The sequence below is a fragment of the Chiloscyllium punctatum genome, chromosome 24 (assembly GCF_047496795.1).
Source record: "Chiloscyllium punctatum isolate Juve2018m chromosome 24, sChiPun1.3, whole genome shotgun sequence".
Classification (NCBI taxonomy): Eukaryota; Metazoa; Chordata; class Chondrichthyes; order Orectolobiformes; family Hemiscylliidae; genus Chiloscyllium; species Chiloscyllium punctatum.
In genome coordinates this window covers 51,141,571-51,167,870 of record NC_092762.1, presented here as the reverse complement: position 1 = coordinate 51,167,870, position 26,300 = coordinate 51,141,571, and the positions used below count along the sequence as shown (strand labels likewise).

At 43.0% G+C, this 26,300-nt stretch overlaps 1 protein-coding gene across 1 annotated transcript in view; it reads left to right on the top strand.

Moving 5' to 3' along the window:
* The window catches only part of LOC140494541 (receptor-type tyrosine-protein phosphatase delta-like), a 384,530-nt gene that overhangs the window by 203,453 nt on the left and 154,777 nt on the right, over positions 1 to 26,300 (top strand). The window contains exons 9-12 of the mRNA XM_072593818.1: positions 2,249 to 2,521; positions 3,470 to 4,051; positions 14,068 to 14,201; positions 19,052 to 19,196. Coding sequence (XP_072449919.1) covers positions 2,249 to 2,521; positions 3,470 to 4,051; positions 14,068 to 14,201; positions 19,052 to 19,196 — 1,134 coding nt within the window. The remainder of the gene's footprint in view (positions 1 to 2,248; positions 2,522 to 3,469; positions 4,052 to 14,067; positions 14,202 to 19,051; positions 19,197 to 26,300) is intronic.

The window sequence follows — 26,300 nt, the reverse complement described above, 5'->3', positions numbered from 1 at the left end:
TGAAAAACCCCAGTGTTCCTTTAACCCCCCACTCTTCCCTCCCCCCATATGTTGTCCATGCCGCAACTCTTGTCTCGTCCGATGTGCATCCATGTTCGACTGTGTAAGGTCTTGAGGCTGCATCCACTTCCAAGCAAAGGAGATGCACTACCTGTTGGTGTAGTCAACATTTCTTTTAGAGTTTTTAATTTTTTAAAAATTTTGTTATTATTTTTATTTGGTTTTCTTTTCTTTATCTGCCAGGACTGCTGCGATGTGACAATGTGAGCCACATTCTGTCACATCGGCTGGAAGTAACGCAGCATTGAAGTGGGTCCCTCCCCAATCCATCTGGGCATGCTAGCAATCCTCCAGTTATATATTCCTATGTGCATATATATATATTTATATATCTCTCTACCTTCTGCATGGTGTCTGTGAACTGATAGATGCATCTATTTGATGGATCCTTGTAATATCTTGAAAAGGCTTTGTACAGTTGATATACCTGCACCACAAAAATTTCATTAGTGTTTCTCATCTTTATTGTTCCGGCCACCTCCGACACATCACAGCTGCTGAACCAGCAGAAGAACTTCAGCTGCAGTCCGTTCCCCATTCAATGGATTTGGCGCCCAGTAGTTTCATTTTCCATCAACAGTGACGCTGAACTGGGTTGGATAAGGCCAACATCTCAGTCATCGACACTTGGCTGTAGCTTTAAGCAGTAAACGGAACTTCTGGTGGTTTGGGGAGGGACATGGGAGTTTGTGCAAACTATCAGCTTTTCAGCAAAATGGAAGAGGGAGAGGGAAGTGTTCTATTGACAACATCAGTAAGGCTCATAAAGAGCCTTCTTTATACTTAAAACAAAATCAGCTCTGCGTATCCCTTGTTGGGTGCATTGAATAAAAATGAAATCAGGCAGCCAAAACCATTGACTTGAGTCTCTCCAAACCTGCCATTCACTCTGGCAGGCACAAACATTTCAAAACATATCTTTAGCATGACTAAATGCTATCTGATGAATAAATGGAGACTTTTGAAAAACTGAGCTTGTGTCTAAATTGCATAAAAACCCTTAAAGGTCATGTAAAGATGATCCCATCCAGCAGGGATGCAGCAAGTACATGGATCCCACAGTATATTTGTACCAGTTGATCCAATATCCTGAATAAGAAGAAAATCTTTTATTTATTGAGCACGTTGAACCGCCACTATGAATTTACAATCTTCCGTTGTCTGCTCGGTTGTCAATGGTGAGGCCAACCTATCGGTCCATTTTTGATGATGTCATTCAAAGCTGTAAAGGTCTGGGCTCCCACAAGGGCAGATTTTTGGAGCCACTGAGCTATCCCTGGAGGTGGAGCTGCTTTATTAATTTGTTCATGGCAATCGCCATTCTCACTTTGGAGGATTATTGAGCAGGAACACTAAAAGTAGATCACCAAATCTGCTAAGAGTAGATCACCACATAATTAATAAAGAATCAGTGATGCTGAAAGACATTGCCCTGTTAGCCAGGCTGTTCAAATGATGTCATCCAAAACTGCCCAAGTGCAGGAGCTAGATGTATTTGAAGCTGACGTGAGACTATTATATAAAGGAAAGACCATCAAAATTGGAGCAAATTTATGCAGAGTTAATTTGTTGAACAGGCTACACTACGTGCCTTTGAGGGATGATGTGGAGCAGTGATTTGATTTGCAAAAAGAATGATCCTGTTTTTCCCACATTGCCTTACGCAAAAAAGGGATAAGTGGAGTTTTTAACATTGCCTTTTCCCAATTGTGAAGAATTTATCGGCATATACAGCAAAAAATGCAGGTGCAAACATACATGTAACATCTACATGTTTTAGTTACTATAGAAAATCTCCTGAACAAATGATTTGAAGGGCAAAGCATTTCCTCCTGTTATAGAATGCTGCCAATGGACCCCAGTCAAAACATACCCATGGAAACAAAATAACTGGTGATGTCACATTACTGAGAGCTCAGCATATGCCTGTATTTCTGAAATTCACAACTTGCTTTTTCCCCACCTCCATCCTTGCCCCGCCATCTTACCAACATGCATTTAAGATGAGAAACTAACTAATAAATTTTTGTGCCTCTCAATGTGCTGTGATGGGTCTCAGACTGGTCACTCAAGACTTGTGCTACGAATGTGCTTTCTGTGGACTCATATTGTTACTGTGCTGAACCTTTCAAATGCTGCCAACTCTTATTTTCTTGCTTGTTGTTACCTTTCTGTGTCCCGCCTTCAGTTCGGCGTGTTCCACCTAGGTTCTCCATCAGCCCTCCAATCACCCAAGAGATTGTGCCCGGTGGGAGTGTGAACATTACCTGTGTTGCCGTGGGCTCCCCAATGCCCTATGTGAAGTGGATGTTGGGAACTGAAGATTTGACACCAGAGGATGACATGCCCGTTGGCCGCAATGTTCTGGAGCTTAACAGTATCCGGGAGTCTGCTAACTACACATGTGTGGCAATGTCCAGTCTCGGGGTGATTGAAACTGTCTCGCAGATTATTGTGAAAGGTAATCAAAATGGATGTCAAATGACTCACATGTTCCAAAGCACTTTATAACCATTTAAGTACTCTTGAAACATAGGTGTTAGTGTAACGTAAGAAACTCAGTAGCCAATTTATGTACAGCAGGTTATCGAAGAATGTAACATGATAGTTATTGATGTTGAATGAGGGATAAAGATTGACCAGGGGTAACTCACATTGTCTTTGAAATAATGCTTTGGGATAATTTAGATCCACTTGAGAGTGCAGATGGGGGTCTCTGTTTAAATGTCTTATCCAATTCCAACTGTTCAGCACTCGTACTGCATGAGAGTGTCAGTTGAAATCATAAGCTAAACTCTTTGACAGGGACTTGAATCCACATCTTTTGACACATTGGTGAGCTACCCACTGAGAACCTTGAGCAGCATGGTGGCTCAGTGGTTAGCACTGCTGCCTCGCAGCTTCAGAGACCAGGATTCGATTCCACCCTTGGGTGACTGTCTGTGTGGAGTTTGTGCATTTTCCCTGTGTCTGCATGGGTTTCCTCTGGGTGCTCTGGTTTCCTCCCACAGTCCAAAGATGTACAGACTCAGCAGATTGGTCATGCTGCAATCGCCCCATGGTGCCCAAGGGTGTACAGGCTAGGTGAGTTAGCCATGGAAAATGCAGGGTTACAGGGAAAAGGGTAATGGGGGTGGGTCTGGGTATGATCCTCTTCGGAGGGTTGTTGTGAACGTGATGGGCCAAATGGCCTGTTTCCACAATGTGGGATTTCTATGATTCTAACCACGGTGGTAGCTATCCTACCAACAGACAAAAAAACAACCCTTTCTCAAATTCCATGAGATTGTAGATGATGCAAATGAGATTAGTTTTATATTGTGGGTAGATTAGGGTCAGAACATGAATTACCTTGGTTTGAAACCTTTTCATGTATGTTTTAACCATGTCTGACTATTAATATTCCCAGCACTTCCAAAACCTCCAGGAACTCCGATAGTTGTAGAGACCACTGCCACCAGTGTGACTTTAACATGGGATTCCGGTAACCCTGATCACATCAACTACTACATCATTGAGTACAGGCCCAAGAACACGGATGTTCTCTATCAGACCATAGATGGCATTCAAACCCTTCGTTACAGCATCGGTGGATTGAGCCCGTATTCTGACTATGAGTTCAGGATCTCAGCTGTCAATTCCATCGGGCAGGGTCCTCCCAGTGAGACAGTGGAGACAAGGACTGGCGAGCAGGTGCCCTCCAGCTCTCCACGGAATGTCCAGGCACGGATGCTGAGTGCGACCACAATGCTGATTCAGTGGGAGGAGCCTGAAGAGCCCAATGGTCAAATCCGTGGTTACCGGGTCTATTACACAATGGAACCACAGCAGCCCGTGAGCAACTGGCAGAAGCACAATCTCGATGACAGCCTCCTAACCACCGTTGCCAACTTGATACCACAGACCACATACAGTGTCAAGGTCTTGGCTTTCACCTCTGTTGGGGATGGGCCGCTGTCACCTGAGATTCAGGTCAAAACCCAGCAGGGAGGTAAGTGTATTTGGCAAATTAGTTGCTTGCCATCTTCCTCCTAAGACTGATGGTACATGAAAGAGAAGATTCCAGGTTTGAGACTTCCTTTTACTAATTCTCACATCAATACCTCTTTTAAAATGAATCTTTTCTCCTTCCTGACAGTAATCATTGGCTTTTTTTTCAATCATCAGCTGACAATTGAACTGGGAAAATTTGTTGAATTTAATAAGAGATTGAGGCCCAAATAAAGGGTTTTGAGAAAGAGTTAGCTGAAACTTGGAACCATAGAGTACACATTGATTGATTTGGTTGGATCATTGCACTGTGTGGAAATAATTATTTTAGAAGAAAATTTCAGTCAAATAATAATCTCTCTCCCCTGCTCCATGTAAACATAATGGTATTAACAATGAGTGTATCAGGTTCTCCAGGTCATTTCAACCTGAAATGTTTCACAAAATTATTCTTCTTATTTCTCCTCCTGGTCTCCGAGAAGCAGTACTTCCATGTTAGCAACATCACCTGACCCAGCATATCCCTGGATTTACTCATGGGCAGATTTCCCGTGCAGAGTTTATAATCATTCTTAAAAACAAAACCCAAAAGAATTGCAGGTGCTGGAAATCAAAAACAAGAACAGGAATTGCTAGAAAACTCAGCAGGTAAATTAGAGTTAATGTTTTCGTTCCAGTCATCCTCCTTCAGAATATTCTTAATAAAAGTTAACTCTGCTTTCTCTCCATAGATGCTGCCAGCCCTCATAGAGTCATAGAGATGTAGAGCAAGGAAACAGACCCTTCGATCCAACTCATCCATACCAACCAGATATCCTAAATTAATCAAGTCCCATTTGCCAGCACTTGGACCATATCCCTCTAAAACCTTCTTATTCCTATACCCATCCAGATGCCTTTAAAAAGTTGTAATGGTACCAGCCTCCACCACTTCCTCTGGCAGCACATTCCATACACATACCATCCTCTGTGTGAAGAAGCTGCCCCTTAGGTCCCTTTTTTATATCTTTCCCCTCTCACCTTAAACCAATGCCCTCTATTTCTGGACTCCCCCACCCGAGGGAAAAGTCCTTGTCTATTCATCCTATCCATGCCCCTCATGATTTTATAAACCCCTATACGGTCACTCCTCAGCCTACAATCCTCCAGGGAAAACAGCCCCACCCTATTCAGCGTCTCCCTATAGCTCAAACCCTCCAACCCTGGCAACATTCGAAACCCTTTCAAGTTTCACGGCATCCTTGAAAGCTCCTACATGGTGTACTAATAAAGGCAAGCATACCAAATGCCTTCTTCACCATACTATCCACCTGCGACTCTCCCTGTATTCCATGTGATCTAACCTTAGAACATAGAACAATACAGCACAGAACAGGCCCTTCGGCCCACGATGTTGTGCCGAACTTCTATCCTAGATTAAGCACCCATCCATGTACCTATCCAAATGCCGCTTAAAGGTCGCCAATGAATCTGACTGTACCACTCCCACGGGCAGCGCATTCCATGCCCCCACCACTCTCTGGGTGAAGAACCCACCCCTGACATCTCCCCTATACCTTCCACCCTTCACCTTAAATTTATGTCCCCTTGTAACACTCTGTTGTACCCGGGGAAAAAGTTTCTGACTGTCTACTCTATCTATTCCTCTGATCATCTTATAAACCTCTATCAAGTCACCCCTCATCCTTCGCCGTTCCAACGAGAAAAGGCCGAGAACTCTCAACCTATCCTCGTACGACCTACTCTCCATTCCAGGCAACATCCTGGTAAATCTTCTCTGCACCCTCTCCAAAGCTTCCACATCTTTCCTAAAGTGAGGCGACCAGAACTGCACACAGTACTCCAAATGTGGCCTAACCAAAGTCCTGTACAGCTGCAACATCACCTCACGACTCTTGAATTCAATCCCTCTGCTAATGAACGATAATACTCCATAGGCCTTCTTACAAACTCTATCCACCTGAGTGGCAACCTTCAAAGATCTATGTACATAGACCCCAAGATCCCTCTGTTCCTCCACCTGACCAAGAACCCTACCATTAACCCTGTATTCCGCATTCTTATTTGTTCTTCCAAAATGGACAACTTCACACTTGGCAGGGTTGAACTCCATCTGCCACTCCTCAGCCCAGCTCTGCATCATATCTAAGTCCCTCTGCAGCCGACAACAGCCCTCCTCACTGTCCACAACTCCACCTATCTTTGTATCATCTGCAAATTTACTGACCCACCCTTCGACTCCCTCATCTAAGTCATTAATAAAAATTACAAACAGCAGAGGACCCAGAACTGATCCCTGCGGAACTCCACTTGTAACTGGACTCCATGCTGAATATTTACCATCTACTACCACTCTCTGACTTCGACCGGTTAGCCAGTTTTCTATCCAATTGGCCAAATTTCCCTCTATCCCATGCCTCCTGACTTTCCGCATAAGCCTACCATGGGGAACCTTATCAAATGCCTTACTAAAATCCATGTACACTACATCCACTGCTCTACCCTCATCCACATGCTTGGTCACCTCCTCGAAGAATTCAATAAGACTTGTAAGGCAAGACCTACCCTTCACAAATCCGTGCTGGCTGTCCCTAATCAAGCAGTGCCGTTCCAGATACTCGTAAATCCTATCCCTCAGTACCCTTTCCATTACTTTGCCTACCACAGAAGTAAGACTAACTGGCCTGTAATTCCCGGGGTTATCCCTATTCCCTTTTTTGAACAGGGGCACAACATTCGCTACTCTCCAGTCCCCTGGTACCACCCCCGTTGCCAGTGAAGACGAGAAGATCATTGCCAACGGTACTGCAATTTCCTCTCTTGCTTCCCACATAATCCTAGGATATATCCCGTCAGGCCCGGGGGACTTGTCTATCCTCAAGTTGTTCAAAATGTCCAACACATCTTCCTTCCTAACAGATATCTCTTCTAGCTTATCAGTCCGTTTCACACTCTCCTCTTCAACAATACAGTCCCTCTCGTTCGTAAATACTGAAGAGAAGTACTTGTTCAAGACCTCTCCTATCTCTTCCGACTCAATACACAGTCTCCCACCACTGTCCTTGATCGGACCTACCCTCGTTCTCGTCATTCTCAGGTTTCTCACATACGCATAGAATGCCTTGGGGTTATCCTTGATCCTATCCGCCAGGGATTTTTCATGCCCTCTCTTAGCTCTCCTAATCCCTTTCTTCAGGTCCCTTCTGGCTATCCTGTATCCCTCCACTGCTCTGTCTGAACCTTGTTTCCTCAACCTTATGTAAGCCTCCTTCTTCCTCTTTACTAGACATTCAACCTCCCTCGTCAACCAAGGCTCCCTCACACGACCATTTCTTTCCTGCCTGATCGGTACATACATATCAAGGACACGTCGTATCTGCTCCTTGAAAAAGTCCCACATTTCCACCACATCCTTCCCTGTCAGCCTATGCTCCCTTGTTAACCAGTTTATCATTAGGAACCTTGTCGAATGCCTTCTGCTGAGCATTTCCAGCAATTTCAGTTTTGCTGCAGCCTCTCTTGTTCAAAATAAGTAAAAATGACAACTGCTCTTTTGAATTCCACGCTGGGATTTGGTACTCGCTTGCATTATTTGCCTATTCCCAGCAATCTAGAGAAGGTGGTGGTGTTCCTTCTAAGACTAAATGCCTTGTCAGGCTACATCAGAGTGTGATTAGAACTTACTCACACTGGTGTAGGACTGGAATCGCATCAAGAACTGACAGGTAAATATCTTTTGTTTTGACTTGATTGTTCGCAGACCCAGCCCCTTGAACTCGTCATTGTCACTCAGTACTGGAGGAGGAGCTGCTCCGAATCATTGATTGTTCCTTCATTGTCCTAGCTCATATACCAAGCATGGAAAACACCCAGTGACAGGCTCAAACCAGGAGGCTGGAATAGCAGCTTGGTGTGAATCTCCCTGGATTATTTGTGGGATTTCTTGACAGGCTGTACTCTTCAGCAGAACACCCTGGTAGTACTCACTATATAAAACAGAGATTAAAGATTTTGTGCTCCATGCATCTTCCTGTATTATGTAGATCTATAGTATGCATGTGTCTTTTCAGACTTCTGCCCCTCAGATCCAATTTCTCTACATTGTGCACACTACCAACCTAGACTTGTAACTGGGAGAGAAATACAAAGTGATTGGCCAATGGACAAAACCAATTCCCCAGCTTGTTTGTATCTCAGAAAGCCTTTTGGATGATTAGGTTACTTACAGTGTGGAAATAGGCCATTCGGCCCAACAAGTCCATACCGACCTGCCGAAGAGCAACCCACCCACACCCATTTCCCTACACCTAACAATGCAGGCAATTTAGCATGGCCAATTCACCTGACCTGCACATCTTTGGATTGTGGGAGGAAACCCACACAGACACGGGGAGAATGTGCAAACTCCACGCAGACAGTTGCCCGAAGCAGGAACTGAACCCAGGGCTCTGGCGCTGAGAGGCAGCAGTGCTAACCACTGTGCTACCGTGTCATCCTAAATGTGAGGGTAATTGCAAACCCCTGAGTTTCAAATATGATTTGAGACCCAACATCATGTGAAAAGGTGATTTTTGCCAATTGCTCTCACTTCAGACCAGACAATGCTCAAGCTTCTTTGTTTGAATGTTAATTCATGCACTCCTGGAAGGTCTACCCATCAAGGATGGTGTGCAACACAAATATTACCATAAAAGACAATGGATGTATTACATTTCTGCTGGTAACATGTTTCCAATCAAAAGGTTGCACATTTGATTGCACCCTCGGGTGATGTCTGTGCAGAGTTTACACATTCTCCCTGTGTCTGCGTGGACCTCCTCCGGGTGCTCTGGTTCCCTCCCACAGTCCAAAGATGTGCAGATTAGGCAGAATGGCCATGCTAAAATGCCCCCTAGAGACCAGGGATGTGTGAGTTAGTCATGTGGGGTTACGAAGATAGGGTTGGAGGCTAGGTTTGGGTGGGGTGCTCTTTGGAGGGTCAGTGGTAACTCGCTGGGCCGAATGGCCTTGTGTAGGGATTACATGACTATATTATCCAATCATATTCAATCTACTGCACATCTTCTAATGACCCGTGATTATCAAAAACCCTACACTGTCCTTTTTCACGCATATATAATAACTCTATTGTTTTGTAATTGAGCCTGGAGAGGAAAGCATCAATCCATGACATGTCATTACCAAATATATACATATATCATATACACAATGCAGTGTTGACAGCTCCACATATGGAAACGTGAATTGTCACTTGTATATCATTCCTCAACTTTTCTTTCTGCAATAAAATGAAAAACACAACAACGAACCTGCAGATGTTTTCATTTCGAGTTTAAAACTGCACTCATTAAGGAGGAGATAATAAAGGTTGGTATGGAGCATGAGCTATGAAGGCAGAATGTGAGGGGCATTATTGGTGAGGATGGGGAGCGGGCGAAGCTGTGAGGGCGGGGAGTGGAGATGTGAGGGTGGGGAGTTGGTTAGTGGGGTCAGAAGCTGTGAGGGTGGGGATGGGAACTGTGAGACTGAGGAGTAGGGGGAAGCTCTGAGGGTGGTAATGGGGGGGCAGGAGCTGTGAGGGTAGGGGTGGGAGCTGTGAGGGTGGGGGAGTGCGAGCTGTCAGGGTGGGGAGTGGGAGCTGTGAGGATGGGGAGTGGGAGATTTGAGGATGGGTAGTGGGGTCGGGAGCTGTGAGTGTGGGATTTGGGTGGGGGGGGGGAATCTGTGAGGATGGGGATGGGAGCTGTGAGGATGGGATGGGAACTGTGAGGGTGGGGGAGTGGGAGATTTGAGAATGGGTACTGAGGCTGTGCGATGTGAGGGTGGGATTTGGGGAGTAGGAGTTGTGAGGGTGGGGGGGGGACGGGAGCTGTGAGGGTGGGGGAGTGTGGGATTTGAAAATGGGTACTGAGACTGGGAGCTGTGAGGGTGGGATTTGGGGAATGGATGCTGTGAGGGTAAGGTACAGCAGCTGTGAGGTAAGGAGTGAGAGTTATGAGGGTGGGTGTAGGAGCTTTCAAGTACAGGGAGTTGGGGGAAGGGGTCAGGAGCTGTGAACACGTGCGTTCAGAGGGATGGGCTGTGAGAGTGGGTATTCACGGAGGGCAGAGAGTAAGGCAAGCTAAGAGTTGTGAGGGTAGGGAGTTTGGAGGCAGGAGCTGTCTAAGAATGAAAGAAAAAAACAAATGACTTAATGACCATAGTGTTCAAGTGGATTTTATGTAAAATCACGTACAATAATGCAAAGTGATAATCTGAAATTAAGTGCAGACTAACCTGAGTCCTTGTTGAAGACTCATGAAAACTACTGATGCCAGATTTCTGACCAACCAATTAACCAGTATTAACCAGCCACCTCCAGTACAAATCCAGATCAAAACTACCAAAAGCTCGTAGATGTTGGTCTGATTTGAAATAGTTTTCATTGTGGCACAGATATCACCTCATGGTTTATTAAAGCTTATTTCGTGAGCAACATGGTAAACATTAAGGAGATTACAGATTCCAGCCTTGGCCTATATGGATTCCTTGTTCACAGCTGACTGGGAGATTCTATTTGACCTCCACAGTCCTGGATTGGTGAGAATAACATTGGTCAATTACCACAGCTAAGTTGTCATGTTTTCTCAGGCAGGGGTTAGGAACTATCAAAACATTCATATTCTTTTGTCAAAATACATTCAGATGTAAATTTCTTCAGATGTATAATCACAGCAGGAAGTGAAAAAGTTGCAGTCTACCAACTCCAATGTATCTAGGTCAAGTGCAGCACCATTCTGGAGTGACAAGTTTATCTCCTTTCAGTAACATTTGTGAGAAGTTTTCTACAACAGCTCCATCTGTAGGTGGCTGACTCCTGGCTCCAGTATCACATTGCATCATTTTTTGTAGCAGACTTGGGGAAAGGTGCCAGATAAGAACCCAATTATAGTGAAGACTGTAAGTTCCAGCACATCCTTGGATCAATACATGCTGTTGCCTTGATAGTGGGCAACAGGACAATGTCTATGAAAATATTTTATGTCCACCAGATATTAAAACAACTCCACAGAAGCCGATATTCCGTCACCCTTTATTTACACATGCACAGTACTTGACACTGGTCTGGCTTCTCAGAGACAACTCTCAGAGAGGACAGAACCTCAGGCACTTCTGTTTATATCTGTCAGCCAGGGCTCCCTGATTGGGACTGTTAACCTGGTCCAATCAGGGAGCTCCTATTCTTTGGGGTCCACCTGGCTGACCTCGTTACAATCATTACAGACGTAGTGATGATATCATCTTAATGTTCTGCCTGCCCTTTTGTGAAATACTCTAGGTATGTTGTCAATGTTTTTAAAAATGCGCACTTTCTCGGATGGTGGCTGTAGAATTTGAATTTATTATACCATGTGCAGGATTGTTCCTTAATAAATGCCCTTCTCTCTTAAACCATTTAACGTTAGGTTAGATTTGAACTGTTAGGTCTAGTGACATGTCAGTTGGATCAGACCCACATCACAGTGTGTTCAGTCTGACAGTCTAATCGGGTGCTGTCTATTATCTGACAACCATACCATCAGGAGCAATCAATACTGTAGCAAACTGCTGTTACAAATAACTGCGTCATCACAAAAGCAGCAACAGCAGGAGTAATAGAAGCCCTTCATATTGTAGAGGCGGGGGAGGTGCGGTGGGAATGAAAGGCCTTGTTGAAAAATTCATTTTACTCATTTCAGAGAGCGAGAGCCAAGGACATGCAAGTTCTGGGCCTCCTCCCAATGCACAATCCAAGCCACCCAACACCTGGAGGAAGAACACCTCACCTTCCACCTTATGACCCTCCAACCACATGGCATCAATATTGACTTCACCAGTTTCCAAATCTCTCCTCCCCCCGCCCCCCCAACCTCATTTAGATTAGATTACTTACAGTGTGGAACCAGGCCCTTCGGCCCAACAAGTCCACACCGACCCGCCGAAGCGCAACCCACCCATACCCCATATCTACCCCTTACCTAACACTACGGGCAATTTAGCATGGCCAATTCACCTGACCTGCACATCTTTGGACTGTGGGAGGAAACCAGAGCACCTGGAGGAAACCCACGCAGACACGGGGAGAACGTGCAAACTCCACACAGTCAGTTGCCTGAGGCGGAAATTGAACCCAGGTCTCTGGCGCTGTGAGGCAGCAGTGCTAACCACTGTGCCACCGTGCCGCCCGTAAGATCCAACCTTCCAACTTGGCACCACCCTCTTGAACCATACTACCTGTCCATCTTTTTCCCACCTATCCTCTCCACCCTCCCCTCCAACCTATCACTATCATCCCTCCTGTGCATCTACCTATCACTTTCCCAGCTACATTACCCTCAGCCCCACCCCCACCCCCTCCCTTCTGTTTATCTCAGCTCCTTTCCCCCCCCAACATTCCTGATGAAGGGCTTATGCCTGAAACGTTGATTCTCCCGCTCCTTGGATGCTGCCTCACCTGATGTACTTCTCCATCGCCACACTCTGATCTCCAGAATCTGCAGTCTTCGCTTTCTCCTATGCAAGAGTTAAGGGCTGCGTGAATAGAGAAAATCAGCAAGTGCTCTGTGGCTTAATTGCTATCACTGAACTCACATTGGAAAGTATGCCCCTCATGTGTAAGCCCTGTAGATGGCAGCTTCCCAGTCACTGAACGATGTGGCCAATAACGAGAAAGGTGATCAGCACTAAGGAGTTTCCTGATGTCAAGAGCCAAACAGTCCCATTTTCCAAACATTAGCATGCATTAAGATCCTCGCTATTATGCCATTTCAGCTCATCATTAAGTAGTTATGTTGCTTCCACCCACTACAAGGTGAGAATTCCCAACATGAGAGTCAGAGCAGGTACCTGGTGCCTCCAGTTTGCCACTTGCTCCTCTGGACGTCCATCTTGAACATAAGTCACCGACACCTCAGAGCGTGCTCCATGGACAGTGACTGTACACGCAAGGTGCCAATTATCCTCTAACCAACATGTTCCAGCCAAATAAAATGAACTGTGCAGCTTAGATTTAGACAATAGCATTGGTGCCGGTACTCCTGGGAGGTCCTGACAGTGCCCTAATCTTCTGTCCTTAGTGAGTGGGGGATGCAATGAGATGGGTGTCATAGGGGATTGGTCCATGGCTAATGAAGCAAGGCTGGGAAAATAGCGTGAGAAAACTCAGTTGGTCTCACAAAGAGAAACCCTCTTTGCAAATTCACCAAAATTAAGACTTAGGCACTTTAAAAATTTCACCCTCTGATACCATCCACGGTGAAATAAACTGCAGATTCTCTTGATCGGTGAAGCGCTGTCTGGAGGGCTCCTCCACGTCTTAGCTTTTTCTCCAGAAGAAAGTAAATCAGGAATAGGAAGGTACATTAAAGCTGAGGTTGAATCAGCCATTAATCTTGCATGAGGTAAGATGGAAGACTGAGAATTGACTAAAATACCTCGATATGCAATTCTGAGACTGTGATTATTGTACTGAATGGCTGCCACCCATTGCGTCTCATTAGTTTACTCGTACATAATGTTAGCAAATAAAAAAGTGCATTGAACCACTCCATTGACCCCTATGCCAGTGCACTTCTTCAACTTTGAAATGAATGTTTGTAAATGTGAGCTGGTATTTATGTACCTTTCTCACTTACAAATCAAATTGAGAAATTGACGTTTCCTGGATGTTTTGTTCTCCTTCATGCCACTTTATATTTAAAATGGCTGCATTTGGGCAGTGTCCCACCAGCCCATTGAACAAAATGATCAGAGAAAAGCTAAAAACATGTGTCAGTGTATAAATGCGCTTTCTAATGTTCTTCCAGCAATTCGGATTTGTCGAGCTTTAAAGAAAGAAAGTTTGCATTTTGGGATTTGAATGTTTGAAAATGAATGCCTATGTCCCAACACCAAAGTACATCTTTTTGGTTGTATGCACCTGATACAGCATAGAGCCAGAAGATCTAGAATAAGTACCTTTTGTTGGTTGACTTCAATATTTTTTGTCTCTTCTTTCAGTTCCTGGCCAACCAATTAACTTCAAAGCTACTCCTAAGTCTGAAACCAGTATTGAGTTGCAATGGACTGCACCCAGAGAGGAGAAAATCATCAGCTATGAGCTTTACTATCGTGATGAAGAGCTAGGAAAGGAGGTAAGAAAATGATCCAGTTTAGCAGCAGGCTGAAATACTCATTTGGTCTAAATCCCATTTTCAACTGTCTGCATTGCATTTCTTAAGAAATGTTGCACAAGACTCATAGAGTTGGGAAGGCTGATCTATTAGTATGAGGAGAAAATGGGTTGAAGGGTAGAAAACTGAACAGGAATAAATGGGCAATTTTCAGCTTGGTAGGTTCTTATTAGTGAGACGCCATAAGCCTTGATCCTGGGCCCTCAGCTATTTATGAAAGATGTTAGTGGCTCAGGTAAGGGACTGAGTTGAACTTATCTAGATTTGCTAATGATACAAAGCTAGATGTGAATGTAAGCAGTGAAGAGGACAGAAAGGGTTGAAGTTTAGTGACTGTGTCCCGACTCCACGATACAGAGGAAACCCTGATGAAGAATTCGCAAAATGTCAGTGTCAGTACCCACAAGGCAGTTTTCAAGGAGACTGGGACTTAACCAGGCCTGATAGAATAGCTTCCAGCACTCTACAGTAAACTAGCCCAATGCCAACAGTGGGGACTGCCTAGATAGGGGACAAAAGAAGAAACTTCGAAAGGTTAAAAGTTTTTTAAAAGGTTGTGGCAGCTGTCAGGTTGTCAGAAAGGGAGCCTGTCCACAGCAAGGCCTGTGGGCCTCTGGCAAAAGGGGCTGGGGAGGAGGGCATTAAATTAACTGAGGCACTGATGGCCCCGTTGGTATTCTGCCAGGACTTCACCACAATTTATCATCCCAACTTCAGCTCCAGTCTGCAAAATTCCAGATGGAATGTGTCATGGCGGGCAAGTTAAATAGCCTCATTGGCTACCTGCTGGTGATAGACAGGTCATTGTGACTGCACCCTGATCCAGCTTCAGCCTGAATGAAAATTGCCTGTCCGTGAGACCATGGCTGCAGACCCACACACTATCTGGAAGAGAGAGATTACGGCTTTGCCCACCCCCAGGTACCATCCCCTGCCACCCTGTGAATTAAAATATTCAGCCCAAGAGAAATGTGGGCAGGTTCTGGTGATTGGGCAAGAAGTTGGCAGATGGAACGTAACTGGAGGATATGAGATGATTCACTTTTGGAGGAGGAATAGAAATACTGAATATCTTTTAAACGGTGAGAGACTATCAGTGTTGGTGTTCAGAGAGAGTAGTGCAGTGGAGTTAAATTGCAAGAGTAAGGAAGCCCTTTTGCAATCAGACAGAGCCTTGGTGAGGCCACACCTAGTGTTTGGTCTTCATATCTGCGAGGTGCTGCATTTTGGAAAGCAAATCTTAGCAAGGCTTATACACTTGATCGATATGGACTTCAGTAAGGCGTTCTACAAGGTTCCCCATGGGAGACTGGTTAGCAAGGTTAGATCTCATGGAATGCATGGAGAACTAGCCATTTGGATACAGAACTGGCCCAAAGGTAGAAGACAGAGGGTGGTGGTGGAGGGTTGTTTTTCAGACTGGAGGCCTGTGACTAGTGGAGTGCCACAAGGATCGGTGCTGGGCCCTCTACTTTTTGTCATTTACATAAATGATTTGGATGCGAGCATAAGAGTAAATAAGTAATTTTGCAGATGACACCAAAATTGGAGGTGTAGTGGACAATGAAGAGGGTTACCTCAGATTATAACAGAATCTTGACCAGATGGGCCAATGGGCTGAGAAGTGGCAGATGGAGTTTAATTCAGATAAATGTGAGGTGCTGCACTTTGGGGAAGCAAATCTTAGCAGAACTTATACACTTAATGGTAAGGTCCTAGGGAGGGTTGCTGAACAAAGAGACCTTGGAGTGCAGGTTCATAGCTCCTCGAAAGTGGAGTCGCAGGTAGATAGGATAGTGAAGAAGGTGTTTGGTATGCTTTCCTTTATTGGTCAGAGTATTGAGTACTGGAGTTGGGAGGTCATGTTGCAGCTGTACAGGACATTGGCTAGGCCACTGTTGGAATATTGCGTGGAATTCTGGTCTCCTTCCTATCGGAAAGATGTTGTGAAACTTAAAAGGGTTCAGAAAAGATTTACAAAGATGTTGCCAGGGTTGGAGAGTCTGAGCTACAGGGAGAGGGTGAACAGGCTGGGGCTGTTTTCCCTGGAGTGTCGGAGGCTGAGGGGTGAGCTTATAGAGGTTTACAAAATTATGAGGGGCATGGATAGGATAAATAGACAAAGTCTTTTCCCTGGGGTCGGGGAGTCCAGGACTAGAGGGCATAGGTTTAGGGTGAGAGGGGAAAGATATAAAAGAGACCTATGGGGCAACCTTTTCACACACTTGTATGGAATGAGCTGCCAGAGGATGTAGTGGAGGCTAGTACAATTGCAACATTTAAGAGGCATTTTGATGGGTATATGAATCGGAAGGGTTTGGAGGGATATGGGCCGGGTGCTGGCAGGTGGGACCAGATTGGGTTGGGATATCTGGTCGGCATGGACGGGTTGGACCGAAGGGTCTGTTTCTGTGCTATATGTCTCTATGACTCTCTATCTAAAGAAAACTATAGTATTGTTGCTTTTGGGGTTTGCAATGAAACTTTACTGCGTTGACTAGAATGAGAGGGTTGATTTATTTTGGGAAATCTTGGATAATGGGTTTATACTTTCAGGGGTTTGGAAAATGATCGAGAATTGTTTTGAAGCATATAAAAATCTGCGAGGACTAGATAGTGTAAATACTGTGAGGGTGTTTCCCCTGGATAAATAGTACTGAACCAGGGTTCACACTGTCTTGTGATTAAGGAGAACTCGTCATTGCGATGCACTTTGATTTCCAAAAGACATTTGACCAGGTGTCACATCTAAATATGACCTCATGGCATGGGGGTCTAACATCTGGATAACATGGATGGCAGACAGATTAGCTAACAACAAATAGAGATTATACACAAATGAGCCATTTTTGTGTTTGTATACCATAGGGATTTGTGCTGAGCCCTCATCTATTTGCAGGCTATATCGATGACTTGGATGAAGATAGCAAATGTATAGTGGCTCAATTTGCTGATTACACAAAAATAGGTAGGAAAGTAAGTTTTGGAAAAGAGTAAAAGGATATAGAATGCTTAAGTGAAACAGCAAAGGTTTGGCAGGTTGACGACATGTTGGAAAATGTGAACTTGTCCTCTTTGGAAGGAAGTCTGGGAAAACAACATGTTACTTTAATGGAGAGAAATTGCAGAACTCTGCAGTGCAGATGGATTTGGATGTTCTGGTACATGACTCACATAAAGTTAGTTTACAGGTACAGGAAGTAATTAAGATGGTCAATGGAATGTTGTCATTTATTGCAAGGGGAATGGAGCGTAAAAGAAGGGATGTTGTGTTACAGATGTTGAAATCATCAGTAAGATCACATCTGAAGTATTGTGAACAGTTTTGGCCTCCTTATTTAAGAAAGGATGTAAAATCTTTAAAAGGAGTCCAGAGAATGTTCACTCCTGGGTTGAAGGATGTATTTTATGAGAAAATGGGCCAGCCCTGAATTATTTGGAGTTTAGAAGAATGAGGAGTGATCTGGTTGAAGAATATAAAATCCTGAAGGGATTTAAGAGAGTGAATGGTAAAAATAAATTTCTTTTTGTGGGAAAGACTATAACTAAGCAACACAGTTAAAAAATAAGTCATCTATTTACGTCTCGTATGGTCATAACTCTGTGGTTCTGTCTTCTCCGGACAGTAGAATCAGTAGAATCATAGAATCCTTACACTGTGGAAGCAGGCCTTTTGGGTTTGGTGCCACCCTCGGGTGACTGTCTGTGTGGAATTTGCACATTCTCCCCATGCCCGTGTGACTTTCCTCCAGGTACTCCGGTTTCCTCGGATAGTCCAAAGGTGAGCAGGTTAGGTGGAATGGTCATGGGAAATTACCCATTGTATCTATGGAAGTGTAGGCTAAGTGGGTTAGTCATGGCAAATGCAGGGTTACAGGGGTAGACTGGGGGTGAGACTGGGTGGGATATTCTTCGGAGGGTTGGTGTGGACTCTGTGGGCTGAATGGCCTGCCTCCACACCATCGTGATTCTATGATTCTAACATATTTTGTCCTTTACAGCATTACATTTAAATTTAATAATTGAGAGAAAGCCACTTATTTGTAGAGTACAGAAAACCACCTACAGCAACTAATAATATCTCAGTGACTAAAGAATGAGAATATCTGAAAATGATCCGAACAATCATAGGCTTTGATTATAAAAATAAGATTGCTACTTTGATCAGATTTGACCAGGCTTTAAAGGGTTACACAATACACTTCAGCAGCTAAATAATTATGCTTTATTTAGTGGAATGCTACTCTGAGAGGTTTCAGAAAAGATTTACAATGATATTGCTGGTATTGGAGGGTTTGAACTATAGGGTGACGTTGAAGTGGCTGGGGCTATTTTCCTGGAGCGTCAGAGGCTGGACGGGTGACCTTGTAGCGGTTTATAAAATCATGAGGGACATGGATAGGGTAACTAACCAAAGTCTATTCCCCAGGGTCGGGGAATCCAAAGGTTTAAAGTGAGAAGGGAAAGTTTTAAACAGGACCTAAGGGGCAACATTTTCATACAGAGGGTGGCGCATGTATGGATTGAGCTGCCAGAGGACATGGGGGAGGCTGATACAATTACAAGATTTAAAAGGCATCTGAATGGGTATATGAATAGCAAGGGTTTAGAGGGATATGGGCCAGGTGCTGGTAAATGGAACTCGATTCATTTGGGATATCTGGTTGCCATGGATGAGTTGGACCCAAGAGTCTGTTTCCATGATGAATATCTCTACAATATGACAAGATATCAACTAATATCCAATCTTAAAATGTTGCGTCAACGACTCTTATGTCAAATGCATATGGATGTCTGTCTCTTTTCTGCAGGAAGTGATAACCTTTCAGCCAAGCACTGCATACAGTGTGACCGGGCTACGTCCGAACACTCTGTACTATTTCCGTTTGGCTGCACGCTCTGAACATGGCCTTGGTGTCTTCACCTCCCAGATCTCTGCAAGGACCCTCCAGGCCAGTAGGTTTCATTCCATGTTCATCTCTTAGAATACTATCAGAGCAAAGGATGCTGGGATTTTATGTAAACTCCAAGCCAAGCAGCCATGTTAAAAATTGACATGGCAACTGTTTACACCTATTCAATTCTTTTTAAAAACTGAGTAAACTTTTGTTTTTAAAAATATTTTCAATTAAAAATTAAAATTTGAAGTAAGGTTTTTAAATTTGTAGATTTTTTTTTAATCTATTCAGACAGATTGGACCCATGACTCCTCATTTCAAATACTTTGCTATTGAGAATACATTAGCAAAATCAATATAGACAATCAAACCAAATAACAGTGGGCACTGGTCCAGATAGCAAACCTATCCATACCTTGGCAATGTTTTACTAAGCTCAGCCAAATAGCTTGGAAGTTTTGGATCTGGATTGCTATTGCAGATTTGTGCTGTAAGGATGTTGCGAAGGGAATTGTGACATGAAATTTGATCAAAGTTGAATGTTGCAGACTGAAATTTCTTACCTTTATGGGGAGAAAAATCCATTCCCACCGATCCTACTTTCTCCAAATGTTTTTATTCTGTGTGGAATTGAATCATTTGAGGCAAAATGGAGATCCAGAGCGAGTAATACTAGTGCTTTCCAGAAATTGTTTGACCTTCAGAACCTGGATGCATTCCCCTCTGGAACCTCTTCCAACTTGCAATATCAGCAGTGCTAATGAACTGCAGATCTCAGTTGTTTGTCCTGTGTCCCTGAACAGGGTTGACTCTCCAAAAGCACAGAACTATTGACTATGTAAACAAGGTCTCTAACTGAACAAGGATATTTTTTGTGAACACCCTTTATTGCAATGAACTGTGTGTCATTTAGATAATTCTGTCAATGAATGGTGAAGTAAATACTAATGGTCTCTTCATGCATCATGCAGTCATTAGTAATACGCTCCCTTTTTTCAACAATGTATCGATTTAATCCATTCATATTTATGTGGCAGAAAATTCAAGTTACGTTTCAGCAGTAAATTAAATTCCTGAAAATACCCCAAAAGAATGTTTGCCTTTACCTCATCATGCAATCCCAGCAGCCTCTTCTCTGTGTCAGTTTGAGGAGATTCATTTTTGGTATCTGTTGTTAGCAGCTCAGCAACTTCCAGTTGGGTTTTGGATCAAGCAGAATAATAATTGTTTCTTAAGGCAATGAGTTAGAGATCATTTCTTCCTTGTAGTTTCTTAGGGGACTTGACTACTCATCATATAAAACATTGGAGATGATTTCAGGCAGTGCAAAGACGTGGGACTGGAATGTGAGCTGATCCTAACTGGCAATGCAGAATGGCCCCTTGGTGCCAGTCCGTATGTTGGGTACTATGAGGAGGGGGGTGGTGACTGTGTGAGAGACAGTGCTGTTAGATTGCAGTTGCCTTTGGTGGAGTTGGAGTGAAATGCAAAAGTGGCCCTTCATATAGTTGGGGAAAGAATGAGTCAGAAAAACATTAATATTAGTTCTTCCGTACGGGAGGAGTGCACGGGAGCAACTCAGAGCTGGCATGAGATGATCAAGACATGAGAGACACCTCACCCGGATTAAGGAAATAGAAAACAAATCCTTGTACGGGAGAAAAGGGAGGCACAAATGTTTCTCCAGGTTGTTATAGGAAGGAGGGAGGTGAATGGAATATTCTTTTGGACCTGGGAAAGAAGTGTCTACCTCCATTTGTTGGAGATGGAGAGATGTAAGAGAAGCACACAAAAGCAACTGGAGGGTGTCTGGGCTGCGTTTGGAACGCAGATTGGGCAGAGGTCCCAGTGAGAAGGATGAGGTGATGCTTGAATGAGTGAGATATATGATGAACATTCAACTGGATTGGTAGGAAGAGGGAAGGGACTAGCATCCCTGGTTGGCATTCTCTCATACAGAGTCGCCAAGTAAGGATTTAACCACTGTGGCTTACATTTTATCATTAACTGTTTCTTAGTAGGGTTCTTAAGGCATCTGCTAGTTCGTGGATCACCAGTACATGTTTTGTAGAGGACTGGACTGTATTGAACTAAAGGAGAAAAAGACAATTAATTGAAATTTAACCAATGTTCATTTTTAGTTTAATGGATTCCACTGTAAATGAAGTGTATCCTGTGATTATTTGATCACAATTTTGACAAAGTCCAATAAACATGGCTAATGTACACGTCCTGCTGCTGCATATCACTTCCAAATTGCATAATGTTATCCATCACCGTTTACCTCATCATCACAATCATTTCACCCCATGTTGAACCATGGACTAGTTCAAGAATAAAAGTCAGCATTTAATACTTAAGTTTTCTATAATTTTTTTTCCCTGAATTCTACTGGTGTGGATCAATTTGGAGTTCAGGTTTTACCATGACAGGTAAGTGCACCAACAGTCCTTGGAACAGGAGCAGTCAGGCTTGTTTAAATGACCACAAAATCATTTAGACCATTTCGGAATTTCAAACTAAGATCTTTCAATTAAGTGATGATCCAGATGTTGGAGACGTGACTACACTCAGCTCCAAGAACATCCCCATCGTAGAATGAGGAAATATGTTTCTTGTTACAAACAGGTTCAAACCAAGTGCCAGACATTTCTCTTCCCAACTTTCTCTCTTACGCAAACTGAGATACATAAAGAAAAGCAGAGGGCCATATACTGTTGTGTGATTTTCCTATTTCTAAAAGCCTTTCACATCCAACAGAGAGACGTTCACCAAAGAAACTACAAGGCTGTGTATCAACACAGAGACACACTTGACCTTGCATTCCATTTTATTATTTGGTATATCACTTGGCAGCAGATGTAATTGCCACAAGGGCTGACTGTTGAAACATATTTATCTCATTCCTAACTTTTCCAAAGTAATTCCAGCACCTAAGTTTCTTCGGTTGAATATTTAATAGGTGTTTCTTCTAAGTCTAATGAGGGTCCATGCAAAATTGACCAAAGTAAAACTCATTGCTCTGGAAGTCTCCTTGTGGGGCCGCATTAAACGATGGTACTGTGAGGTAAAATATTCTCTTGCATTGCCAGAAATTTCATATAGGCCTAATGTGAATGTATATTGGCTCAGGGTATGAACTGAAGTACACAGACCGTGACAGCCCTAGATTCATTTTATTTGTGCTTGGTTAACTAGGTTGGGGATACTTCAGTTCTCTGGGACCAGAAAGAGGAGAAATTATTTGGTGTTCCTGCTCCTCACTGCTGTCCAATAACTCCTAGTGACTTTTGTCCATTTTTTTGATTTTTCTTTTTTTCAGTTTTCATATTGAAGTAAATCTGATTGTCCTATCATGACCTGGGGAGTGTTAGCTTATTACATGAAGAATACTTTTAATTCTGAGACTTTTCAGATTAAGAGTCAGCTTGTATAAAACTTCACTGATCCACTCTAAGAGAAATTTTGTATTTTGTCAGAAGGAAGGGGTGTATACTTTGACTTTACAAATATTTAAAATGTTATCCAACTCTGATTAAGCAGAGTTTGTCCACTCCCTGCGACGTGGTCCAAACTGATTGATTGGGTGTTTAAAACTCTTCATCACTCAGACTATCAGTAAATGCACTTGGCACTGATTCAATGAGAAAGTGTGGAAGGCTATTGTGGCACAGTGGTCATGTCCCTACCTCTGGACCAACAGGTCTGGATTTATTTCCCCAGAGATCTGTCAAACAAGTCACTTAAAATAACTGAGAAAGTTTGGATACCTGAACATACAGATATGTAGACACTCATTGACATGTACTTATATAAACAAGCATATGTATGAAGAAGTAAGGAACAAACATAGACAATTGTATACATGTATGTAATGACCAGTGAAGAATGGTCATATTGAACAGGAATAGACAACCAAAATAAGAATTGCTGCAGTAAGAAGCTGTCATTAAGTTGGTTTAAGGAATCCATTAAACTAAAAAGAATATTTCAAACTGTAACCCTTTCAGTACTGAAATTTAAAAATGTGCCAATTTGCCCTCAGTCAATTGTATAGAAATTGGACTTTGACAATTAACTCTATGTACTGAAAGGACTTTACTGTTTATGACCTGGGTTTAGCTAGTTTCAGCAGAGGTCACAAGAAGGTTTTGGACTTTCACACACCCTTAATCAATAGTACCAGGTGAGTCCAGATGGAGGCAGACCAGCCAGAACGTGGTGAATGCCTGTCAAAGTCATCCTTTGATATTCGTCATGGTCGAAACAGATTTACAGGTGACATCCTCTAATATAGGCTGCTTCTAGGCAGTTCCTATCCACCCACATTTCTCTCAGCTTACTCCAATATACTTGATGAATGAGGACGTTTTCCAAATCAAAAGAGCCAAGCATATCTGCACTTTCAAGACATTTACTTCATTCACAGGTTTAAGCAAGTAGAGGGGGAGATTTGGCTGTTAACTTTCCATAGCAAGCATCAGTCCCATTCCTTATCTCTATTATTAGTTCATTATTTATTTGTGTTCTGTAATATGGGGCAACATGGTGGCTCAGTGGTTAGCTCTGCTGCCTCACAGTGCCAAGAACCCAGTTTTGATTCCAGCCTTGGGCAACTGTCTATGTGGAGTTTGTACAATCTCCTTATAGCTGCATGGGTTTCCTCTGGGTGCTCCAGTTTTCTCCCACAATCCAAAGGTGCGCAGGTTAGGTGAGTTGGCCATGCTAAATTGCCCATAGTGCTCAGGGGTATGTAGGTTAGGTGTAAATGTAGAGTAACAGGGTGGGGGAATGGAATGGCCTGTTTCCACACCATAAGAATTCTATAATTCTATTCCGCCACCTTTCTCAATCCAAAATGAAGTTTGCCACTGCTCCCAGAATATGTAAGGAAATGTACATTGTTCACATATCCAAGCTTTTCTGTTTCAAACCTCCAGGTTCTCCATTGTTAACCACTCCAAAGAAATGAAATTTGTTTATGTGGCCAGGACTGTCAATCTGATTGTCACCTGTAGATTTGTTCCATGAGGTAAAATGATTGGATGCCGACGATCAAAGTGTCATGCTGGAAGGAAACTGAAGCAGGAACAGCTTCATTTACGTAAAACAGAGAGAGGTTGCTCCAAATTGGCTACTTTACTCAATAATCTGAATTGCAATTGAAGAGTTATTGGAAACAGGCATCTGCTACTGTGTGCTACTCTGTCTTTTCAGGCTATTTTCTCATTCAGAGATGGTTAAAATCAGTAAGATCAAACCCTGTTGAGATTCTCCTGACGCTGATGGATGAATGAGTAAATCACAGGGGTTAGCATTCTGCTCCCACATGGCCTGTTCCACTAGAGTGAAGTGAAAATCCTGTCTGAACTGCTGAACTTATCAAGTACTTTATATTGACAATTCTATCCCATCAGTTACTCCTTGCATTGCCTAACCAGTGATGCCACATCGTATCCATCAGATTGAATATATTAGATACTCTTAGATTACAGTGGTGAAAATCCACAATTCCTTTACCATCTTGCTCTCATCATAACATATTGTAATAATAGTTGATATTCACAATAGATAAAAAAGTGTTGCATCATCAGGACACACCTCGATTCTTACACAAGCATATTTATTCAGAAATGTTGGCTGTGCTGTAAAATACTGAGATACACATTCATGTGATTGGAAATTGTATCCAACTTGGTCTACCCCATGAGGTACTCAGCAAATAAAGTCATAGAGTCGTAGAGATGTACAGCACAGAAACAGACCCTTGCGTCCAACTTGTCCATGCCGACCAAATATCCTAAATTAATCGCGTCCCATTTGCCAGCATTTGGCCCATATTCCTCTTTAATCTTCCTACTCATGTCCCCATCCAGATGCTTTTAAATGTTGTAATTGTACCAGTCTCTACCATTTCCTCTAGCAGCTCCTTCCATACACACTGCACTCTCTATATGAAAGAGTTGACCCTTATATTCCTTTATATCTTTTCCCTCTTGCTTTCAACCTACACCCTTTAGTTTTGGATTCCCTACCCTGGGAAAAATACTTTGGCTAATAACCCTATCCATGCCCCTCATGATTTTATAAACCTCTATAAAGTCACATCTCACACTCCAGGGAAAATAGCCCCAGCCTATTCAGCCTCATCCTATAGCTCCAATCCTCCAATCCTAGCAAAATCATTGTAAATCTTTTCTGCACCCTTTTAAGTTTCACATCTTTCATATAGAAGATAGACCAGAATTGAAAGCAGTATTCCAAAAGTGGCCTAATCAATGTCCTGTATAGCTGCAACATGACCTCCCAACTCCTATAATGCACTGACCAATAAAGGCAAGCATACCAAACATGTCTTCACTAGTGTCATTTAACAAATTGAAATTCTGTCCATTTTAAATGAGCTTCCTCCATATTGGTTATTATATGTTTTTACAAATCCGCAACTATCCTCAGTTTAACTTTTCTAAATCACTTCCGTGAGTAGGCAGTTATTTGGCAGCTCCAAGATGTTAGCCAATGCTGATCTCCAGTTATTAAGCAGTTATTCACAAACTAGCCAGCAGTGATTGAGAAAATGCCTCAGCACTACTGGGCAAAATTTCAAATCCATGACTTTGAGCAAAACAAATTTTAAGTTTCAGGCAAACCCAGTTAAGTTTTGATAGGTTCAAGATGAAACACTTTGCCTGTCCATTCCAAAAGGAACGTATTCTGGAATATTCCATGTGGGTTTTGTGGAAGCTGCTGATCCCTGAGGTCTAGAATGCTTAGTCTGCTTTACTAAGGTTTGGCCAGTTATATGCTGGGAGAGAAAGGGTAGGTTTAAAAAGACTTTGAGAGCATGCAAAGAAAGTCTTTAGTGTAAGAGCTTGAAGGAATGTCAGGTACGTACCATTGGAAAATACTTTAATTTAAGCTGGACTTTAATTTCTTTATGTGTTAAGTTATTTTCCTTTTCTGTGCATGGCTCCAGGAAGTCCTGGAGTATTTTGTGGAGTCTATTTTTCTTGTTTTGTTTTTATTTTGTCCTTGGAGTGACTACACCACCCAGCCCTCCCTTTTATATATCTTCCTCACAAAGTGTCTCAGCCTCACTCTCTATCCAAAAATTGGCCACTACAAATTGTATTTCAAAGCACCCATGCACTGGCTTCAAAAT